This window comes from Excalfactoria chinensis, chromosome Z (genome assembly GCF_039878825.1).
Source record: "Excalfactoria chinensis isolate bCotChi1 chromosome Z, bCotChi1.hap2, whole genome shotgun sequence".
Taxonomy (NCBI): domain Eukaryota; kingdom Metazoa; phylum Chordata; class Aves; order Galliformes; family Phasianidae; genus Excalfactoria; species Excalfactoria chinensis.
This window is the reverse complement of record NC_092857.1, coordinates 13,227,666-13,251,085: the sequence shown is the minus strand read 5'-3', so window position 1 is coordinate 13,251,085 and position 23,420 is coordinate 13,227,666. Positions and strand designations below refer to the sequence as shown.

Sequence of the window (23,420 nt, the reverse complement as noted above, 5' to 3'; positions counted from 1 at the left end):
AACACACTTTTTTCCATTTTGAAAGCGTATACAACATTTATCAAATAAAAAATAATTATAGCTTTAAAAAGCCCCATGCAACAACAAGCTTACAGGTGAACACAGCTAAGCTGTCAGGAAGCAGTAGGGACAGTCTGCCCTTAAAGGGCAGAAGGGGCAGGAGCTGAGTGCGACAACAAGGAGAGCAGAGCTAGTGGCTTTGCTTTCAAAGTCACGCTCTCACAGCACCCAAACAAAAGAGCAGGGCAGAGCCAGTGGCAACAGAGGGGTCAGCCAGGAGTCCACATTTCCACATGAGTCTGCTGAGGTGAGGCGGGTTTGAGGGCCAGCTCCAAAGTCAAGCCAAGGGGTCAGGAGCAGCAGGGGATGTAGCAACTCTGGAATTAAGGGGAAAGGTGACAAAGAAGGCTTCTCACAGCCTCCCTCCACACACTTCTTCTCTTGGCATCCCCTTACAGGAGCATACGCTGTTGGAACTGGCCTTGCCCAGACAGCTAAACTAAGGTGGTGGGGAAGGGTTTGCAAAGCCCTGGGTGTGTTTGCAGTCCTGACATACAATCCTGCCAATTCAACACTATGTCTTGCTCCATCTCTTCCTGAATGGCTCCAAAGTACCATGTGAGAAAACATTCTGCCATTGAGGTACATGGTAGGCTGGCATTAGCAACCCATTTCAAACAAGGAATCATTAACTTTCTGACAAGAATTCTGTTTGGTCTGTAGGCATGGAAGGTACAGTGTGTTTATACAACATAATTACGTCATGGCCCACCAGGTTTGTATTTTGTCACCGTGTTCTTTCAGGTTTGCAGATGGTACTGGCTCATACACCGACTGACGTAAGTTTGTCAGAAGACAGCACAGTAACAAGCGCAAACAAAACTCTCAATTTCTCAGTAGCGTTTCTCAATTCTCGCACTATGAAGATTTGTGACAAATAACTGTTTCTACATGATGATTACAGAACAAGTTCAAATCTGAGGGAAGAAACAAGATAGGCACTAAGGCTCTCCATGAGATCTTTCCCTGTCCTTTCACACTGTTTCCACCTGCCCCTGTGATGGTGGAAATCACCCAGCTGTGGTGATGCCCTGTATGTCAGCTGTGCCAGGTACTGCCTTCTTGCTGCAGCAATCACCAGCTGCCAAGGGAGTGTACTCCTTCCGTGTTTTACAACCTGCGTATCCAGGTTTTAAAATCGGTATGCGATTTTTATCGAGCCATTTCCCATTTCCGACATTCATACACGGAGCCGGCAGGGAGGAGAACATGCGCAGCCAGAGAGAGGCTGTGACCGCTGCCTCGGGGCCCAGGGGTGGCTCGGCACCTCTCCACGGCTCGGGGTGCGGCGGGCAAGCCCGGGGCCGCCCCCAGACCCAACTCCGCGGCCTTCCTGCGGCTCCGGCCTCACGGGGCCGGGCCCAGGTGACACACGCGACAACACGACACGACGCGACACGAGCGGGCGAGCCGCTCTCGCCGGGCCTGGCGGGCCTCGCCCCGTTGCTAGGCAACAGGCTCCTCGCCTCGCCGGGGACCGGCAGCCGTCCTACTCTCACCCGCGGTCGGCAGCGCGCTCCCATTGGCTGCCCGCGCACTGCGCTCGGCTCCCATTGAGCGCCTGCCGCCTCTGCCGCGTTCTCATTGGCGCGCCGCCCTCTGGCCACGCCGCGTCACTTTCTCACACCATCCCCCCCGCCTTCTCCCACGGTCGCCGGCCGGCCGGAGGGCGGGACCTGTGCGGCGACAACTATGATTGGTCGGGAGAGCTGCCGCTCAGGGCGCGGGCGGGAGCCCGGGTGGCGGGGCGGTTTAAAGGCGCCGCGTGCCGGCCGCCCGTGTCCGCTTCTCCTGTCGTGTGTGCTTGTGTGAGCGCGCCCAGCCGGAGCCGAGCCGTCGCTTTGTGCAGGTGAGAGCAGCTCCGCGGGGCCGGGCGGGGGTCACCGCGTGTGGGACAGGCGCTGTACGCCGGCTGCAGCGCGTCCGGGGCGGGGGAGAGGAGGGGATGCCAGGTGCGGGGCTGATGGGGAGCAGGCTTGCGTTTGGGGTTTCTGCCTTTTAAAAAGCTGGTAGGAAATGCTACCAGCAAATTGTAGAGAAAATGTTACTAATAAAGCCACTAGGAAAATGTATTTCTGTGTCTGGGTACACCAGCAGAAAGTTGTGTCTTTTCGTGCTGCTCGCTTCCTTCGTAACCGTAATGGGATGCGAAACAAACCAAAACCAGCCTTGTTACTTCTTTATACTAAAATATCTGAGATTTTATTTTTTTAATGGTTCTTTGAGGTACTTTTCAACTTCCACTAAACATCGTTGGCTCAGATTTTGTGTGAGGCTTGTCCGTGAGGACAAAAAGCTGTCTGTCTTAGACGGAGTGCATCTATCTTCTCAACAGCACCGCCTTGCTGAAGGTGTCTGTGCCCCACTTCCTTGCACAGTCAGAGCAAGCCTGCAAAGCTTTTACACTGCGGTGCCCGCTGGTAGCCCTGCCTTTGCTTTGTCGGGTGTGTTTGGTGGTGTAAGGACAGCACGGCATTAGCCTTCTGCAGAAAGCCTTTGGATGAGAGAGCTGCAGAAACTATATGGGCTTAAATGATGCTTCTCGTCTCCAGTGTCTGCTCAGAGCAAGCACGGGGCGGTGTCGCCTTCAGCCCCCACCAGTGATGTAAACTCATCTGGTATATTGAACTCTTGTGAGAAAGGTGTGCTTGATTCACAGCCTCTGTTGTACGGCTGTGACGTGTCCGGTCCATTCTCTGTCCACATAATTTCAGTTAAGATCTCCCTGGGAACCTCGGGCAGGATGGGAGCGATGCAGAGCTGCTGGGGAGGTCGTGCTGGGTGTGGGGATCCGTTCTGTGCTGTGAGGTGGCCGGACCCCACGCAGGCTGCCTGGGCGGGTGGCGATGCCTGCTGCCATCATGCTCGAGAGGCTTTGGGGCGGTGGCACGTTGTGACCTGGGGTGAGCCCTGAGGTGGTCAGGCAGCTGGATGCTGGTCTGAGGAGCTCCCATCCGGCTGGAAGGGAGCACAGAAGCACACGGGCTCCTGCTGGCTCTGCGGACCCGGCTGGTGGCAGCACAGACTTGGTGTCTGCGGTGTTTATTCACGGCGCCGATGCGTGCGCTGGGAGCAGGCACTGGAGACGGCCGTCCGTGCGAACAGCAGCCATTCAGCTCTCCGGCTGCGGTGTACCCGATAAATCCGACCTCCCGACGGCTCGGCGCAGCGAGCGGTGCCGGGCTGCCCCTGAGCATCCTTGGGCCCCGCTGACGGGATGGGGTTGCACCGCCCCCGCAGGTCCGTTCGCCGTACGCGGCGTGTACCCGCCCCGCGCCTCCCGAGCGGCGCATCTTCCGACCGCAGCCGGGACGGCGGCCGACAGCCGCGTGCGGCCCCGCCCTTAACGCCGGCCCCCAGGTGCCGCCGCCGTGCCCGTGCGGCGCGCTCCCGGCACTTCACGGGGAGCGCGCGGCCGGAGCTCCGCGCCTGCGCACATCTCCAGCTGGAAGGAGCCGCGCATGCGCCCGAGCTGGCAGCCGGCCATGGGCTTCCGCAGCTTGTAGGTACCGGGCCGTGCCGCTCCGCGGGCACCGACCGGCCGGGGGAGGGGAGCGGAGCGGAGCGGGGCGGAGCGGAGCGGGGCGCGGCGCCGTGGGGCACGACCCGGCTCGGGAGGAGCGGAACGGGCGGGTGCGGCTCCCTCCGTCTGGCGGCGGCCTCAGCCCGCGGCCGGGTCCCGGTAACCTTGAGAGCGCGGGGTCGGCGCGGCGCCCGGGCGGACGGGCTGTGAACGGCGCCGGGCGGAGAGCCCCCACAGCGCTGGCTGCGCGCTTTGCCTGCGCCGCTCGTGGTGCGCGGCGTGTGCGGCCGTGTCTGCGTAGAGAGACGGGCCGCGTTCCGTTACGGGCTGAGCGCGGCGCTGGAAGGAGCGCGGTGAGGGCAGCGGGACAGTCGCCGCGCTCATCTGTCGCGTTGTGGGGACGTGGCGAGGCCCGGCGGTACCGGCCGGTGAGCGGCTCCGTGCCCGCGGGGCAGGGCGCTGCGCGGTGTCACCGCCGGTGGGGCCTGGCGGCTGCGGCGCTCCGCACTGCCGGGCGGCGCTGGGAAAACAAAAGCAAAACTCGGCGGCCCGTGAGCAAAGAGGATCGATCGGCGTGAAAATAAAGGCCATCTGGAAGCGTCGGGGCTCCTGCATGTGCTCGTTCTCCGTCAGCAACGCTTAATAATAATAATAATAATAAAAATCCAATGTAGCTTTTCTGTGTGAAACCGAGACCTGTGTGCAGGAATAGAACAGTGTGTGTGCAGACTGGTGTGTCTCAAACGCTTCCATCGTGTATTTCACTGCCATGAAATGAGGGTGGCAGAGAACATCCAGCTCTACTGCTGGAATTTTATTCTTGATTTTAAAGAAAGCGCTTTATAATGTGTAAGTGTTGTAAAATTTACAGTGATGTTTACAGTATGATCAGACCACAAGTCTAAAACTTTGTCGTTACCTTCTCAGTTAACCTGTGAAATGATGCAGTGTATGAAGTATGTTGCTGGTGATGGATGTGGGTAAATGAGCTCTTATTCTGTTTCTTCTTTGCTTGTAGATCTGCCACGATGCCGGGGTCTCTTCCAGTGAACACTGAATCCTGCTGGCCCAAAGATGTGGGCATTGTTGCTCTGGAAATCTATTTTCCCTCTCAGTATGTCGACCAGACAGAGCTGGAGAAGTATGATGGCGTGGATGCAGGCAAATACACTATTGGGTTAGGTCAGTCAAAGATGGGCTTCTGCTCTGACCGAGAGGATATCAATTCCCTCTGTTTGACTGTGGTTCAGAAGCTTATGGAGAGGAATAACCTTTCCTATGACTGCATTGGGAGACTGGAAGTTGGAACGGAGACGATAATTGATAAATCAAAATCGGTGAAGACTGTCCTGATGCAGCTGTTTGAAGAATCTGGTAATACAGATGTAGAAGGAATTGACACAACCAATGCGTGCTATGGAGGCACTGCTGCTCTCTTTAATGCTATTAACTGGATTGAATCCAGTTCTTGGGATGGTAAGTTCAGGGTATTTTCTTTGAAGTTACATCATTCTCTACCACTGATTAGTCTGCCTATAGGTACAGCTCTGTGCTTAATTGTATAAAACCCAGAGGGCAAACTATTGTAATTCTTCCAGTCTTAAATGCTCTGGATGTTTGCCACTAATTAATTACATACAAGAGATAACAACATGGATAATCACCAGATAATCATCTTTTCCACTAAATTTTCCTTCGCTTTTTCTGCCTGTAAAGTGTAAGGGAGGGAGGGATTGAAGAGAGCCTTAATCCATATCCTTTATAACCAGGGGCTGGAAATCACTGTTGGCTGTTAAAATACTGATTTGTGCCTTATTGTTATTTGTGTTTTTACAGGACGTTATGCACTTGTTGTTGCTGGGGACATTGCTGTGTATGCCACTGGAAATGCCAGGCCAACAGGTGGAGCTGGTGCTGTTGCTATGCTAGTTGGTCCAAATGCTCCTTTAATTTTTGAGAGAGGTTAGTCCTATGAGAAGATAAGCACTTTTCCACCAGATTCCAGATTCATTCTAAAGCGTGTCCTGTTGTTTTTTTATTTTTCTGGGGTGTTTGAGGGCTAGTTAACCTCCATTAATGTCAGAAGCTGCACTTTTGTCTCCTCTTGGTTTTGCTTACTTGGCCAAGTCCTAACGTAAGAAGCAGCAAGAACCTATTAAAGGTGCTTCTGTCTGTTTTTTAACTTGGGCATTCTCCAATTAAAACTGATAAAGAATGGGTTAAAGCTGAATAACAGGGCACCCTATTTTCAAGAGTAAATGATTTGTTATTTGTTACACTCAATTGTACTGTGCTTGAGTAGCAGGCATCTGAAATCTGAGAAATTCTGAAATATTACCTAGAAGGGCCTGGAGTCCTAAGGAAACCTGTTTATTTAGTGCCAGACTTTACTTGTTTTCCATATTTGTTAAAGTATGTATTCAAGGTGAATCAACGGTTAATCAAGTAACTTTTGGCTTTATTTTCTCCATTAGGATTGCGTGGAACCCACATGCAACATGCTTATGACTTCTATAAACCAGATATGGTCTCTGAATATCCTGTAGTTGATGGCAAACTGTCTATACAGTGCTACCTCAGTGCATTAGACCGCTGCTATAGTGTATATCGCAATAAAATCCATGCCCAGTGGCAAAAAGGTATGTCGCCTCTTAAGCCGTTATTGCACTTACATAGACAAGGTTTTCAAGTTGTTCTGTCTGACTAGTATAGAGTCCCCTGTTTGTGTGTTCTTCAATGGTTAAAATGCATGCTTAAGAAATTATTATGCTTGAGGACTTGGTAGACTTTTCTTGTTGTAATACTTGCTTAAGAGCATGTTGTTTTATCTAATCCTCTTAAAATTTATTATGTTAATATTTAAATATTAATTATATTTATTGTTTTTATTCAAGTGTGTTTAGTAGTTGCTTCACCCATACTAAGAAGCACAGGCTTGGGATTAGACAGATGAAGCAGAGTATTTCTTATTTTCAAAATGCTGGGTGGAAATACTGAGTTTCTGTAATGCTTATATTTCTTCTAAAAGGGCAAATGTTGGTGCATGAGATCAGTAGGAATTAGAATTTTAAACAGAAGTTATGGCAGTGTTTTAAGTGAGCCTGACAGCAGGAGTTAGACCTTTGCCTTTTGTATGTTAACATATGGAGATGACTGAATTATGTCATCCAACTATTTTATTTTAATAGTTGAATACAAAAAATAATTTGTAATACAAATTTCCTGCCACTTCCAGAGGGGACAGACAGACGTTTCACCTTGAATGACTTTGGATTCATGATCTTTCATTCTCCCTACTGTAAACTGGTACAGAAGTCTGTGGCAAGACTGTTGCTGAATGACTTTCTCAGTGACCAGAATGCAGAAACATCAAATGGTGTTTTCAGTGGTCTGGAAGCTTTCAGGTGAGAATGGCTGCTGTCTTCTTTATTCAGATGGTATTAATTTGTTAAACATCAGAAATGTTTTTCCTTCTTCCTGTTTGTTTTAATAATGGTTTCTGACCACTTCTTTTTCTCTCTTTTTTTTTTCCCTCCAAATAGGGATGTAAAGCTTGAAGATACATATTTTGACAGGGATGTGGAAAAAGCTTTTATGAAAGCTAGTGCAGAGCTCTTCAATCAGAAAACCAAAGCTTCCTTACTTGTGTCCAATCAGAATGGAAACATGTACACGCCTTCAGTCTACGGTTGCCTTGCTTCTCTTCTAGCCCAGTAAGCATAAAATTGGAAAATTAGAGTCATAGCTTTCAGTATGTGAGCATTTTCATTTTGGAAAACCCTCTGTAAAAGTACCATGTAGCAAGTGTTTTCCTATTAGACTGCCTTAATTAGTAAAACTATGTTACAGAATTATTCTGCAAAGATAATTAGTTCAAGCGATAAGTATAGTCAGAATTTCTGTCCCTGAAGCTGATCAAAAGCACTGCTTACCTCTTTTCAAGGCAGGATCTTGTATTGTAATGTGGCATACCTTTTCCCTAGCCTTTCTTCTTACACTGCTCCAAACAGCCCAGTACCATGTCAGGGCTTTTTGTTGGTTTAATTTTTTTTAATATCTGAAATATACATGTATACATTATTTCTAAACCAACAATCTTGTATCCTCTTTTTGTTTGCATTCCAAGATGTGATGGTTCCTTCTAGAGTGTTCATCACTTGCAAACAAAAATCAGTTGCCTTCTAGATAATCACGTTCTGAGCATTTATTTGCTCTTTTTGCTTAGGCAGATTTGGAAACAATCATGTTGAAATCCTCTTTCATTCACTCATGTGAATACCCTGAATTTGGTATTGTAGTGGATACAATCTGCTGGCTGCCTTTTCTAAGTCAGCTGGTTATTTTAAAAACTTGGTCTTACTCTCACTTTAACCAACTTTTACTTGATTTACAGGTACCCTCCGGAGCACCTTGCAGGACAAAGAATTAGTGTGTTCTCATACGGCTCTGGTTTTGCTGCTACACTGTATTCCATCAGAGTTACACAGGATGCCACTCCTGGTAAGAGAAAGGAGATGTAAATTAACTCCTCTGCATAGCTTACCTCTGACTGCTTTGTTGTATTTACCTACCAGCTAAGTAAACCTGTTGAGCAGCGCTTAATGACAGTAACATAGAATGTGCCCTAGAGCAAGATCACCTTTAAAGTATCTTCTTAAGCAAATAGCATTTTCAGATGCTACAAGGGTTTTGTTCAAGTCATCAGGAATTTTTGTAACTAACCAGAAGTTCGACTTCTATAATGCAGAATATCTTAATAGTCATGCAATGCTAATGTGATAATGTGCAGTGCTTAGCACCCGTGCTGCCCTACATTATAGGTTTATTTTATAGGTTCTGCACTGGACAAAATAACTGCCAGCCTTTCTGATCTTAAAGCAAGACTTGACTCAAGAAAATGCATTGCACCTGATGTCTTTGCTGAAAACATGAAGATTAGACAGGAGACACATCACTTGGGTAAGAGCTTCATAAATATAAAATGTTAGTAATCCTACAGCAAAATGCTTAGTACAGCATTTGCATGGCTATAATTAAATGTTTTGGGTGTAGAATGAAGTGGATGTCCAACTTTTTCTTCACCTGTATACCTTGTAGAGATGTTTTCAGTAGTTTATTGGCCTGATGAGGCTGCAGTGAAAATGCAGACTTGGTTCTCCTGTCTTTTCACTTCAAACTGCAACACCTGATGGCCTCTGTTTAATAAAGCACTCGACAGGAATCAGCTGACAGTACATCATGGGCTTTTCTTTGCTTTGTTTACAGCCAACTATATTCCACAGTGTTCAGTAGAAGATCTCTTTGAGGGGACATGGTATCTTGTGCGTGTGGATGAAAAACACAGAAGAACATATGCACGGCGCCCAGTTATGGGTGATGGACCCCTGGAGGCAGGAGTTGAAGTTGTCCATCCAGGCATTGTTCATGAGGTGAACACTGAGCGCTCTTTTAACGTTTGATATAAATGATTGAACGGTTTATATGTTTGTCACGGCATGTGTACATATGTTAAAAGAGGAAGGGGTTTTAAAAGTTCTTTCAGACACTTTGTTAAAATATGGAACATGGAAACCAGAAATGTTTTTTAAAAAAAAAAAGACATGGGATTTTAAAAAGCACATTTCATCCTAACGTGTATGAATGAAACTGCTCAAGAGTGGAACAAGAAGAAACAGACTGTTTTCACACACTCATTTGCATGAGCCATGACTGATTTGAATGACTTAAGACCAAGCCATCCACATAGCGTGAATGTGAATGTTTTTTGGAAGTTGGACTAGCCATGAAGTGTGAATGTGTGTGAACTAGAAAACTGTATTTAATGCTTTTTTTCCCTTCCTCTTAGCACATCCCAAGCCCTGCTAAGAAAGTGCCAAGAATCCCTGCAACAACAGAGTCTGAAGGCGTTACTGTTGCCATTTCCAATGGGGAGCATTAATACCTCTGTGAGGTGGGAAATGGAAAAAGGTGTGAGGGTAGGATGAAAGAGTGAAAAGATGACAGTAGTACTGGAGTTTCATTATACAGTAGTACTTAATTGGAGTATGACAAAACTGTTTAAACGCCTTGAAAGGATTTGTTGTAATACCGTGTGCTGATATTTATAGTATTTTCAGAACACTAAAATCATTAATATACTGGGGATAGAGCGACTTGCTAGGGGCTTTGTGGGTTCCTTAATGTGTCTGAATTTTTTAATTGCTGAGTAGTAGTTGTAGTCTATTACAAGGTCTTTGTACATAGAAAAGAATGGATCTTCTGCTTGCTTTTCCCATGTCAAATGACTTGAAACCTACACTGTTAAGTTCTACTTGTACTTGCAAAAGTCTGAGCTTTTAATGTTAGGGTTCTCAGTGCCTTGACAGTAACTAGTCAGTCTTCTGAATACTGCACTTCTCTCTCCCTTTATCACCTTCCCTTTCTTCTCCCAGTCTACCTCTCCTCACACCATTGCTTTGGAAAAGGTGTAGAACCAAATAACATTACTGGAATGAAATCACTCTTCCCCCATATGAACGACTCATTCAAGAACTACAAGGCTGATAGTTTCACCCTCAAGAAACTCTGTAACTGACTATGTTAGTTATTTGGTAATTCCACCTGCTGTCCTTTTTGTGTGTTTTGTGCCTGCATTACAAATCACAGAAGCCTGCAGGGAAAAAGGAATTGCAAGGGAGACAGGCAGTTGTTCGTCGTAAGAAAGGGTAAATTTCTTGAACTGATATGGCACTTTTTCAGGATTATCAAACTGTAACAGAAACATTTAAGGAAGCAGACTTTTAAAACAAAACTCACAGAATCAATCACAAGGTTGGAAAGGACCTACAGGGTCACCGAGTCCAACCATCCTCCCATCACCATTGCTACCACAAGCTACCAAACCAGATCCTGTAGCTCCTCATCTAGACACCTCCTGAATACTGCCAGGGATGGTGACTCTGCCGCCTCCCTGGGCAGGCCTTCCAGCACCTCACCACTCCCTGACTTCCTTATATCTAATCTAAACCTCCTCTGGTACAACTTGTGGCCATTTCTTTGGGTTCTATTTGTTGCCTGGGAGAAGAGGCCTAACCCCTCCTCATTACAGCCTCCCTTCAAGGAGTTGTAGAGTGCAGTGAGGTTTCCCCCGAGCCCTCTCCAGCCTAAAGAATCCCAACTCCCTCAGGCACTCTTCATGAGATTTGTGCTCCAGACCCCTCACCAGTTTCATTGCCATTCTCTGGGCATGTTCCAGGGCCTCAGTGTCTTTCTTGTATTGAGGGGCCCAAAACTGAACACAGTACTTGAGGTGCAGCCTCACCAGTGCTGAGTATAGAGGGATGATTACCCCCCTGCTCCTGCTGGCCACACTATTTCTAATGCAGGCTAGGATGCTGTTGACCTTCTTGGTCACCTGGGCACACTGTTGGCTCATGTTCAGATGAGCATCGACCAACACCCCCAGGTCCCTTTCCTCTTCACAGTCATCCAGCCACTCAGCCCCAAGCCTATAGCGCTGCATGGGGTTATTGTGGCCAAAGTGCCGAACCCGGCACTTGGCCTTGTTGAACCTCAGCCCAGCAATCCAGCTTATCTAGACCTATTTCAATTATTAGAGCTGCTTTAATTGGTAAACTGAAAAAAAGATCATTTTGGATGGCCTGAACCTGGAACTCTGGCCTCTTGCTATTCTTTATATAATGCATTTCTAAGAGACAGTTTCTAACTTTGGATTTGGCATTGAACTTTGAAGTTCTTGTCTCTACTGGGGATGTTGTAGAAGTGGGGTCTTTTCTTTCTTTTTTTTCCCAAACATGCACGCTAAAAGCTATCTGTCTTGCAAGTGGTAGATACATATTACTTATGGGGATTATATTCTGGCAGCTTTTTAAAGCCCAGATTAGAAATAAACTATGACATGAGCCTTGTATGCTTGTAATATATATTTAATTGAGCTAATGTACAGAATGAAGTTTTGTTGAACTTTATTTCTTTGCTAATTCTACAGAGCTACGTATCTCATACAGTAGCAAAAAATATTCATCTGTTTAAATCACAATCTTTTTGTGTAACAAAGTGTTTGTAATATCTGTCACTTACTAGGATTTGGTAACTTGCTGTATTTGTACAGTCAAGCCTTGATAAAAAATTGATGTTTATAATTTGATGGATAATAATCTGTTTGTTCTGCTGAAAGTGATGGAGCAGTGATGCATGAAAATAGTGTTTGCAAGTATTTTGGTTTAGTTTGCCCTCATGAAACTTGTCCTGGCGCCAGAAAGTAAAAATGCCATGGAACAAAAGTCCATTGCTGGCAGTGGACAAGCTGAGAATTGAGCTGCTACTGGCAAAAAGTTAACCAACCATAGGGGCCTCGCTGTGAGGCAGATCCTTTATTAAAATAAAGTTTGAGATATTTGAAACGTGCTGGAGTAGTGCTGACTTGTTGGGTTTTCAGGATGCAATTTTTCTTTAACAGGTAAGAAAGAGGAAACTGGCCTTACGAAAACTTGAAGTTCTGGGGTCACAGTCTTTGTGGACCTCCTGGATTGTTGTCTTTAATGTCATTAAAAAAAAAAATGGAAAGAAAGAGTTGCTGAGGCTTGTGGAAAATTGTTATTTCAAGGCTTTGTTCCAAGATAACTTAATGTTTTCAGGTGGCATCTGTTCATAGTGGAGGAATTCATTCACTGCCTATGAAGTAATACTGATCTCATTACTGTATTTTGAAGGTATTGTTTTATGTTCTCACAAAAACTGTGAAAGAGGGGATTGGTTCTTGCTTTGTGCATGGCTGAGTCTGGTTTTTCAGAGCTGTCCTGTTGCTTATTTACATTACTCACTTTGAGGTCAACAAAACATCTAGTTTGCCCCCATAACAGATAAGGCATCCTGCTTTTATATTTGAGAGAACTACCTCTCTAAACCTTTCATTAATTTACTTGCCTTAACTAAAATCATTCAGACTCTGCCTTAGTGGAGGCATTTCAGTTGTGCCTGTTCAGAGGAAAGCTACCGCACTTTTCCACTAGTGCATTTGGGCTGGTTGACTAAAGTATGAATTACCTGATGGAAGGTGAAGATAGGGTGGGACATGGGAACATCTTGGTGACACTCAGAAAAACTGGAATTGTCAGGGTATCCAACTTTCAACTTGCAGTGGTCAAGAATATCAAAATCAGTTTGGTACCAGCCTACTTGCCGAAGTAGTATGACAGAAGGCTAGTACAGCCTGTAACCTGATCTTGGTATTGACAACAGTCATGTTGCACAGAGAGATATCTAGTGCTAAAGCAAGAATTGCAGAATTTAAGAGTGTTTATATCTGTTTATTTATTGGAGTGCAGCTCTATTTCAAGCGTTCAGAGACTGAGAATCATACAAGTAGTGGAAGTGTCAGGAGATTGATGGTTGGTTACCCGGCCAGTCAGGTGCTAAAAATTGCAACCACACATGCAGGGTTCAAGTAGCATATCTGAATTTACCTTTGAACTGTGACAAGAACTGTGGTCAACTGCAGCACTGCTCTTTCTTTAATTAAAATGTAATTAGAGTTGTTTTTTTCTTGGTGTTGGATTTAGCATATTCGGTTTGCTTGTGATGCTTTTAAGAATTTGCAGTCTGTTTTTGTGTTTAAAACTTAGCTCTCTGCAAAAATCCTGTTTGCAGTGGTATGGTGGTGTCCAGCTAAGGTGAAACTTGTCAAGAAGTTAACTGTTACGTGGCTGTACTGGGAGATCCCCAAAGCATGTCACATGCAACACCATTTGATCTTTATTAAAAGATCACTTCCACTGATAATTGCTTACTTTTTTACTTGAGTTCTTGCATTAGTTACACCGTGTTTCTGGAGCAAGGGATAAACAAGTATGTTAGAGCTCTGCATTTGAGCACTTCAAGTGTGAGCTGAAAAATACAAAGGAGATGAGGCATATTTGGTTTATTTAAAAATTACAAAAGAAATGCAACACCAAAACCTGTGAAAAGTGAGTAAAACCCTTTGCTAAGTGTGCTGAGTAAAAGCCTGTAGTGTGGTTTACAAAATAGAACACAGCTTGGATGTGTGCTTTATACTGTTAAAAGAGCTGATTCCTTTATTTATGTCTTGTTCCTTGGGATCTGGGTGGGACATTATAGGGACACATTCAAGTGCCCTTTTCTTTTGTACTTTGTGTAAAACAATCCTGTAGACACCTGTGATTGAGCTGCGTGCATCTCTTCCCCGGTTATTCTGAATGTGTTCTTCTGTGATTCCCAGATCTTTCAGAGCATTTTTCACTTCAATTTCCTCCTCTTTGAGCGTATTGATCTCCGATAAATACTTAGGATCCAGTTTAAACGGCTGTAAAGGTTTTGGGTACTGTATCCCCTGCATCCACTCACTGTTCATAATGAGTTTGACAGAGTATCGTTCTGTTGGTACTGGCTGAAGGACTCCTTTTATCAGTTTCTGGCAAGCTTCTGAGAGGCAGGGAGGCAAGCTGTATGTCCCGTCCAGAATGCACTTTTTCAGTTTGGCCACCGTATCTGCCCGAAATGGCATGATCCCCGTTATCATGAAGTATAACAGTATTCCTAGTGCCCAGATATCTACATAAACGCCAACGTAGTTCTCATCTCGGAAGAGTTCAGGAGCAGCATAAGGAGGAGACCCACAGAAAGTATTTAAAGTTTCATCTCTTTTACTGATTGTGCTGAATCCGAAGTCTCCCACCTTAACGCAGGTGTTACTGGTGTAGAAAACATTTTCTGCCTTCAAGTCCCGATGAATGATGTTATTCTCATGCTATAGAAGAAGAACACAGGGTATTAGCAAGTGCTTAAGTGACTACTCCTTATCACTGATTAATTACTACATAGGAAAGGGAATTAATTATCTCAGACACAGAAATAATCTTTGCTGTGAAACCAAAGGTTGCAAGTCCATCTTAATTCTCTGCTGGTAAGAAAATGACTGAGTAGGTGTGGAAATGTAATTGTATGTATTTTGAAGGATAGCAACGTCTTGTCAACAAGGAACTAGTATTAAGCAGATGTGATGGCATTATGGCTAATCCTACGTGACTCTGTATCTTCCTATGCTAAGTATTTTGTATTTTTTTTTTTTTTCAGGATTCAGAGCACGTGCTTTTGAAACAACTACATTTCTGTACTGATGTAACAAATATATATGTATTTTAAGTATGAAAGGCCATTTTTGCATTTGTTCCGAGCATGCAGACTTATGAACTGAAAGCTTCTAGTTCATTGATAACATGAAGCGAATGTGATACCAGATAAGAGAACTGTAGCAACTGTCCTGGTCTGTGATCCATATCCTAATGTCTAAAACTGGCAAGAAAAGAGGATCACAAACCTGTGCCTGCTGATAGTTTATGTCCCCGTAGGACATGCAGTATTGTCTTCTAGCTTTAGAAATCTGAAGTAAATAGGCTGCAACATGTAACTTCTTTTTAACCTCAGAAATGGAAGTACCAGATGTGCTCTGCTGAGTAGATGCATAACTCTGCTGATTAAGTAAGGGTTTAATTTCATCTTTGAAATGACTAGGAAGAATGAAAGTGTTTGAGCACTCCCTGTCCTTACCATTTAAGTAAGAGGGTGCACGTGGAGACATTAGAGAATCCCTGTCATCAATAACAAGCAAGAATCTTTGGTCCTCATGTGGGCTGACAACAGTAAGATGAGATATAAGTGGCCCGATTTTAATAGATAAAAAAATGAAATATTTTTTGCAGAAGAGTGTGTGTATGAGTAAAGAGGCTGGTGAGCCTGGAGGTCTGGATTTAATGATAAGAAATACATGCAGTCTGTAAGATCCAGTTGATCCTAAATACTCGTCCTGTGGAGATGTTGAAGCTAATTCACTTGAAGACATCCGATTGTTCTGTCAAAATATGTTCGTATGTTTTTCATATATGTTGTTAGCAATGCATTTCTAGATGTCGGACCTGGAAATGCCCTTGCTTGCAGCTTCCTGCCTGTTGGAGGCAGAGCCCATTACATGGCAGGAGAGTATGAGCCACCGGAGGGCACTCTGAGCCAACCTTAACAAACAACTAGTTCTAAGTCAAATGCAGAGCAGACTTCTCATGGCTTTTGTAACGCTGTTCTAAGCAGCTGTACTTACTAAGCAAGGTTCAGAGGAGGTTGCACTGGAAGTCGTTAATTACTCTTTTATGCCCTTATAGAATGCTTTGGGTTTTATGAAATGCATCATTCTAAGTCTAGTTGCAGAAATGAAGACAAGAGGAAGTCACTTGCTCAGCACTGACATCACGTAAGCAAGGAACAGGAATTAACTGTCTTATGTACTAGTATCCCACATTTGTTAGTAAGCAAGCTGGGTGTCCGCAATACATAACACTCCTCAGGACTGCTTTCTTCTAGCAGAAGAGTGAGTGATGCTGTTTTGAAGTAGCTGTGGGGTGAAATCAAGCTTTGCTACCTGATCCATACAACAACTTGAAGTGGTCAGGAGTCCTACACTGAATGGATGGCTCCACTCACCACATACTCTCAATTCAGTCTCCTCCCCAAACTTGTCAAGAGAGAGGCAGTAAGTTCAGATGGATGTGAAAGCACTCTTAGGTATCTTTAAGACAGCATTTCTCAAGCTGTTTCAGTCTTCAGAGATATGGGCCTGAAATCCTGATAACAGTAAACTTACTAATTGGAAGAACTAGATACACCCTCAAAATCAGCTAACAGGGTGAGGCTGCTAACGTGGTGAGCAACGCGCCCATGGAAGAGTAACTTACCATGTGCTTCACAGCAGAAACAATCTGGGAGAAGATTATTTTGCACTCTGTTTCTATGAGCTTTCCTTCTGTAGTGATCTTAGTGAAGAGTTCCCCACCTCCTGCATACTCCATCACCAGATGCAGTTTTGAGAGTGTCTCCACCACTTCGTACAGCCTGATGATATTTGGGTGGTGGAGTTTTTCCATGCTGGATATCTCACGAGATAGCAAACGTTGAGTCTTCTGGTCTAGTTTTGTCTTGTCCAAAATCTTAATAGCTACTTTCTCTGAAAAGAAAATACTCTTCCATGTTAATTCAGCAAGTGCAAACAGTAATACTATTTATGTACAATGCCCAGTTATATAACTATAATGATGAATATAAGATAAGCTAGAGAGGCTTACTAAGCCCTGTCGTCTTTCATGCACACCCATGTTCCTTACTGTCTCCTGCATCCTTACTCACTGCTGATACAGCTAAGGGCTGGCAGAGTATTACAGGTGCTAATCAAATCTTGTAACATGTTCCTAGGCTGTCGAGCATGTCAGTACATATCTGATGGCAACAGTTATCTGTGTTAGGTGGCTAACTTGGACGTGGTGGCTTTTAAAACAGAAATCTGTCCCCAGTCTGAGTGGAAGCTAGCGTTCCTGCTCTCTGTTGTTGAGAAGGAAGTGGGCAAATGAGAGTCTCAGCATTACAAAGTCCGGTAGCTGTGCTCCATTCAGAAGATACAGACTGTTCCTGCAAAGTGCCACAGACCTTTCCCCCTTTGCAACCTGGCTGTGTGCTCAGGTTTATGAAAGGAAGTCTGTGCCTTTGTTGCTAGCTCAGTGCTGCTCAGGTGAATTAATTACATGCAACAGCCCATTGCTCACAGACTAATGGAGCTGTCGAATTTGAGCAGTTTGTTCCAGAGCAGGTGGATTCCATTGGAGGCAGTGTAAGGACTTTGAGAATAACCCTGCAAGCTTATGGCAGATGTGTTTGCGTGTACGTAACTTAGAAATGTTGCCTAATGGCGTATCCCATATCCCCACCAATTCTCAGTTACCAAAATCAGTGTTGCAGAGGTTTGTCTGTCTCAGGATAGCTGTGCCAGTTTTTCCAACGTGTTCATGCATGAGTGGCTCTTGGTACTGCACAGAATACAGGAAAAGTACAATTTTATGTCTGCACCGCAGTGGGCTGTGAATTCACACCACAGATTTTATACCAAGGAAGGAAATAAAACAGTGACATAGAATAAGTTGCAGGGATCCTGTGAAACAGCTGATCAGTCTTATACGGTCCTCGTAATGCAAAGCTGTGGTTAACTTCTGCTTGCTTCTGTAGCATATTTACACTAAGCTAAGGGCCTTGAATTGCTAATACACACATACAGCTTCTCCGTATCAACAGGGTAGCTCAAAAAGCTCAGTGAGAACTGCTCTTGTGGTTCTGTGTGAAAGCTGGTAGGTCATGGCATTTATCTTGAATACAGCTGGTATTGGAGGGATTAGTCTGGTTAAAATAGGCTTACAGTGCCTTTGTATAACTTACTAAGGCAGCAAAATTAAACTGGAACGTGGTAGTTAAAACTGTTTATTCTTGGGGAAAAAACTATTTCCACAGATGTCTTAGCAATTCATCGTTCTTATAATTTCACTTCTAAGAAAAGCTTCATGTTCTAGAAGAGGAGGTTGAATTACTAAAAAATAAAAGCTGTTACTTTGAAAGAAGCATGACGAGGTCATCACAGTTTTATGTCTGGTAGAAAAACTTTCAAGGTGCTTTCATTTGTACTGTTACACAGTTATTTACCTCAGTTTTTGTGTTTCAATACACCTGAAGTGTTATTGATATATAGATACGTGTTTATGTCCATACAGATTAAGAAAACTCCAAGTTTGGTATATTTACAATTCTTAGTAACACGAACTGGTTCCCCCACTGCAGTGCAGCAGATACTCTGGGGAAGTGAGATTCTGAGAGCTGCTTCTGCTTTCAAAGTCTGAACTGAGGAGAGGGCAGACTTCCCTGATTCGTGCTGGCTGCTGAGGCTGTTAGGAATGATTGCACCTACTGCACGGTACAGACACCTGGCATGGTGAAACAGAAGGGAATGAGCTGTTTAATGGGAACAGCACGTGGCAGATTCTGGAAGAGCTCTGACTGCTGACCTAGGGGTGAAAGACTGCAAAGCCCTTGTCACGTTGGTAGTATATTGACCCCCTGAACCAAGTCTGTTAGCTCACAGGCGGTTTGCACAGGTAGATGTTTAGATGGTTCAGAGAAAACAGTTCTACAGTCCTTTCAATCTTAGCTATGTAATTGCATTGTTACATCTTGATTTATAAAAGTTGGAAGCATTTAGATTTTCTAACAAGCAAAAAAACCAAACAAACCCCAAACAAAAGACAACAAAAAGCAACTTATAGGAGAAATAGAGTCACAGAATGTCCTGGGCTGGAAGGGACCTTAAAATTCATCTGTTCCCATCCCTCTGCTGTGTTGTCTACTTTTTCAATACATTTTCAAAGAGGAAAGGAAACAAACAAAAAGGGTTTAGAACTGAAAGGCCTGATCTTGTTCACACAGCACAGTGTATCAGGACCCAGCTCATTAAAATCTGCATTTCTGCAGTTGTATATGTATGCAGGATGTACAAAACCAGCTGCCCTACAGCGTAAGAAAAGGCCTTTGTTTTCTTTCAAAACTGTTTCAGAAAAGAAAGAGAAAAAAAGAGCCTGGTTTCTAGATGCTGTATTTCCCTTGTCTGGCAGCAGTTATAAACAGTCATTTTCATCATGAAATTTGCTCACCGAAATGCTGAAATTAAATATTAGAAGTATTTTGACTGACCGTATGTTGAGATTTGAGAAGAAGCCTGAAGTCTTAGTGAATAAGAGAAGAAATGGTTGAGAAATTATTTCAGGAAGAAGTAGCACATGCTACGATGGCAAAAGGAAATAAAACCAAAACCAGGCGGGGGCAGTGCGTCCAAATAACCCGGTACACATCGCACCACCAAGGAGTTTCCTGCAACTGCCGAGCAACCAAGGCTCTCTTTGTGAGAGCAGCAGAGTTCTTCATCCGCTTTGATGCTACTGGTTTGTTTTTTTCCCTTTTCACCCAATCTTTGTTGGGTGTTCTGCTGCAGCTGAGCATGTGGGCTGCAGAACAGCGCACACCTGATCACTACGGACACACTGAACCTGGTGAAGAACGAAACGGTTTCCTTTTTCAAGTAGAGGGAAATGTCAGCAGAAAGACAATGCTTAGAACCTACAGCAGTAACAGAAGAGATGAGTACATGCATGATGTACGTGTACCTTCCCCTGCCACAAGGAAGGCCTTTTTTTTTACATCCCTGCCAAAAAGAGACTTTTACTCATTAGCATTGTGCAGGCACATCAGTTCATTAACAACACAGCCATGAACTTCTATTGGAAGAAGGAGACTTCTCTTTTGAAGGGCGTGTGTATGTGTGTGTGCTTATGTAGGGGAAGCGCACCCACACTTGTTCCTATCGTCCACCTCAACTGCATATTTCATGATGCCAGACAAAGTCAAAAGCAAGATCAAGAAAGATGATGCTTCCTGCTTTCCCCTCAGCCTTCCTTCTTCATAACAGTTGCAAACTTACCATCAGATGCCCGAAGTCTGGTTTTGGTATTTAATCTGTTCAAATTCACTGTCCTTGCCAAAGTCCAAAAGTGTTCAATCAATCAGCCCTATGCAAGTGCTAAAGCAGCCCTGTCTCCTAAGGAACTTTAACAGGTGAAAGCCCCACCTGGCTCATTCTCATTAGCATTCTTCCTGTTCCCAGTACGGGAGCAGAATTTCTTCCAATGGAAAACACAACACAGTTTTCCCTGAAAGGAAAAAGAAGCAACTTGCTTTGGGCCAAGGAGAACAGGGCTGCCTTCCTGAAACAAGGAAGCAGAAAAGACAAACCCGGATAAACAAACCCCTTAGGCTTACATAGACCTCATCTTTTTATTTATTTTTTTTTTTTTTTTTGGGGGGGTGGGGGAAACAACAAGCATAAAACAAAAATAAAAGCACAGGAACAGACAATACCACCAATCCTGCGCTTACCGATGCAAAAACTTCATTATAACTGGGCTCAACATGAGCTTCCAGACCTGCTGTGTGGGCTGAAGGAGGTCGTCAGCAAAAATAGCAGCAGATAGCAAAGAGTGAAAGCTTTGGGAGTATCTAGTCTTCTCACCTTCCAGATGGTGAAAAGGACGAGAATCGGTTGGATTATAAAGGAAAGACAGAGAGAAAAACTGAAAAAAGTGATGTACAAAGACACGTGGAAAAGTAGCCATCCCCAAGGGAAATCAACCACAGTTTCTGTTATGGTCAAAGACAGCAGAAGAAACAGGATAGATGAGAGCAACTCCACAGTTACACCTGTAGCCAAAGTGATTGCTGCAGTTACCTGGGTTCTGTAGCTCTCCATACAAGCAGTATATGCAGCGTGTTTCTGTACTTAAAGAAAAGTAACTGGCAGTCCAGCGCAACCCTCCACCCAGATCTGGCTGTACCAAAGCTTGTTTTCCTGCATCAGCTCAGCCTACACCTGTGTTCCCCATCCCAGCTTTTTACCTCAGTGAAACACCTGCATGACACAACATCAAATTTCTCACCAAAATCACTAAAATTAGCCCTTAAACAAAGGAAGCCTTGCTCCCTCCAGCTGTGGAAGGCCCATGCCAAGCTAGGCTGCTCTGGGAGTTTAGCACGTGTGAGCTGGGCAGGGGAGACAGCAGGTGGACTGTTTGTTTGCAGCATTATCCTTCAAAGTGTGGGCAGTCATAAGCTTGCAGCATGAGACATGCCACCCAAATGTGTTTCTGGCTTCCTGTCATGGATGGAGGCTACCCCAAACATAAGCATTTATCTTTGTACCTGCTTACAGGTTCGCACAACAACAAAGTCACAAACAAACAACTGGTACGTGTATTGAAGGCTCGGTAGCGTCTTTCTTACCAAAGAGGTCAATTTGTGTATACACAGAACTAGGGCGACCAGAAACCAGGTAACCCACACAGCAGCGCCTACCTTTGGTTAGAGAATGAATTCCAAGTTTCACTTGTGAGAAATTCCCACTTCCTATTTCTCCTCTGACTCGATAGAAGCCGATTCTCTTTCCCAGGGTTAATTCTTTCACCACTTTTTCATTGTGGGACATATCCTGCATTAGCTTCTCAAATGGGGTCAGCCTCTGCTGCCTGCCCTCTTCATCTTCTCCACAGCACTCCTCACGCCCATAGTCTTCTCCACTGTCCTCACGATTCCACCTGGCATAGCGGTGCTTCCCAAGACCTCCTCCATTCACAAATCCTGTTGTCATAGTCTGTAGGTAATCACTTCTCCATTGAACAAAATGTCCCAACAAGGAGTTTAATGAAGTGAAATATTTATCTGTTAATATGCAGTCCTGCACGTAACAGACACTGTGCAAACGGCAACAAAACTGCTTACTGAAGAAGTCCAAATAGTAGTTTGGAATTCACCTCAGAAGTTGTATCTACACTTTGCAGTTCTGTACAAATTTGGAGATGGAATTTGATTCTATTTTTGTCCATTTCTCACTGACAGATTTAGTGTGTCAGGATGCTCGTCTGCAAGGTAAAAGAGGCTCTGCAGTAAAACAGTAAGCTTTATGCAGAAAAACAGTGCGTTGCTCACGTTCTATGTAGTACATTTGACACGAATGCGGAATATTTGACACGAATTTTTAGGCTTTAGCTAGCTGCTTTGAAAACTAACTTGATAGAGAAAATGCAGACAAGTAGCTGATTAACTGCTCTGCATAAACCCAGTTGCTTCCAGTTCATTTTGAGTAGCTAACCTTAAGAACGTGGCTCCTGATTCTGGTACCAGTCCAATAGCTGAGCACGGGGTTTTGCTCTGATTCATTCTTCAGCCTGGGAGCTTGTTAGCGTGCCTTGGAAGTGACCGCCTCGAAGCCTTGCTGCAAACAGTCTGTTGTCCCTCCGTTTCCTTCCCATTGCTGCTTTAACAAAGCAACTGATCCTGGAAGATGACAGGAAAAGCATAATCTGTGCGCCGACCGAAAGAAACGCAGCGCCTCAGTATCACTGAAGTCACATGGCAGGACAATACAGGATTAAGTAACTGCAATGTCACTTTAACCCGCCTTTATTTAGATGAGCTTTCTTTAACGCCTTGAGCCTTCTCAAATTTTTGCCAGACGCATGGTGTTCCTAAGCAGGCAGATGAAGAAAGTCATTAAAACCGTTATGTAACAGCCGAGCGCTTCACTTAGAGACAGCACACCAGGCATCGTTCTGCCAGTTTAACTCAATTTGTTTGTCAGCACGTGGAAAGCAGTCCTTACTCTGAATACATAACTAATGACTTACCATTAAAACGGTACATGGTGTGACAGCGGGCTCTAAACCCCAGCAACCCCACTAAGAGGAAGAGGAGGGGCTGCTGAGGGCACCACCGCTGCTGCTCCTGCTCAGAGCACACCCCGCAGGGGCAGCATCCCGCTGCTCTGCTCGCCGGGCTGCCCCGCGGGCCGTGCCTTCAGCCCGGACACTGATGCAGCTGCAGCCAGGCGGTGAGCGCCTGTTCTGTGCTGTGCCTTTGAAGTCCTCTTGCTCTCCTGCAGAGATTTTACTCCCGTTTGAGCTCGGCGAATCACACAGCTGCGCAGGAAAAGGCCGTTTTGTTTTTGATGGAAAATAGGACGGTATAATCAAATCCATCTCGGATCTGGAATGCCGTCAAATCACGAGAAACAATGAATGAAAAGAAGTTCAAAGTAAACCACTTGTAAACATTGCCCAAACTTTAAGAGAGTCCTACGTGTCCTATGGATCTAAGCAGAGTCAGCCCCCTGACAAACACTGCATGTTTGCAACCATCTCTGGCCAAAACCTTAAACTGTAAGTGACGGAAAGACTGAGTGGAAACGGAGCAAAGCCTGCGGGATCCACCCGTCAGCCCATCCCGAGGAGCAGCACGTGCTGCCTCTGTCTCCATTTTTTTATACCAGGGCAGAAGTAGTTCGGATGTGGAGTATCCTCAGCAAAACACAAGGCAAACAAGCAAGCAAGATCCACCTGAGCCCAAACTCACATTCTGT

At 44.8% G+C, this 23,420-nt stretch overlaps 2 protein-coding genes across 3 annotated transcripts; one reads left to right on the top strand and one right to left on the bottom strand.

The window, feature by feature from the left end:
* Nucleotides 1–1,790: 1,790 nt before the first annotated feature.
* On the top strand, nt 1,791–11,989 carry HMGCS1 (3-hydroxy-3-methylglutaryl-CoA synthase 1). Of its 2 annotated transcripts, none has more exons than XM_072358917.1 (10): nt 1,791–1,909; nt 4,602–5,059; nt 5,420–5,545; nt 6,058–6,222; nt 6,819–6,987; nt 7,126–7,296; nt 7,977–8,083; nt 8,417–8,542; nt 8,849–9,012; nt 9,429–11,989. In XM_072358917.1, exons 2-10 carry the CDS (start codon nt 4,612–4,614, stop codon nt 9,519–9,521), a joined length of 1,569 nt encoding a protein of 522 aa, XP_072215018.1. In that variant the 5' UTR covers nt 1,791–1,909; nt 4,602–4,611; the 3' UTR covers nt 9,522–11,989. The 2 variants fall into 2 exon arrangements, with proteins under 2 accessions (XP_072215018.1, XP_072215017.1); XM_072358916.1 differs by lacking the exon at nt 1,791–1,909 and adding an exon at nt 3,514–3,562.
* On the bottom strand, nt 11,494–22,909 carry NIM1K (NIM1 serine/threonine protein kinase). The gene is made up of 4 exons (XM_072358919.1): nt 22,690–22,909; nt 21,362–22,530; nt 16,324–16,592; nt 11,494–14,348 (listed from the first exon to the last, which is right to left on the bottom strand). Exons 2-4 carry the CDS (start codon nt 21,651–21,653, stop codon nt 13,599–13,601), a joined length of 1,311 nt encoding a protein of 436 aa, XP_072215020.1. The 5' UTR covers nt 21,654–22,530; nt 22,690–22,909; the 3' UTR covers nt 11,494–13,598.
* Between the last annotated feature and the right edge of the window lie 511 nt (nt 22,910–23,420).

Coding starts and splice junctions, on each gene's coding strand:
- NIM1K (XM_072358919.1), bottom strand. CDS start 21,653: ATGACAACAGGATTTGTGAATGGAGGAGGTCTTGGGAAGCACCGCTAT. Junction 16,593..21,361: donor AATTCATTCTCTAACCAAAG/GTAGGCGCTGCT, acceptor TTTTCTTTTCAG/AGAAAGTAGCTATTAAGATT. Junction 14,349..16,323: donor TTTCTGCTGTGAAGCACATG/GTAAGTTACTCT, acceptor CTTCTTCTATAG/CATGAGAATAACATCATTCA.
- HMGCS1 (XM_072358916.1), top strand. CDS start 3,522: ATGCGCCCGAGCTGGCAGCCGGCCATGGGCTTCCGCAGCTT. Junction 6,223..6,818: donor CCATGCCCAGTGGCAAAAAG/GTATGTCGCCTC, acceptor TGCCACTTCCAG/AGGGGACAGACAGACGTTTC. Junction 7,297..7,976: donor CTTGCTTCTCTTCTAGCCCA/GTAAGCATAAAA, acceptor CTTGATTTACAG/GTACCCTCCGGAGCACCTTG.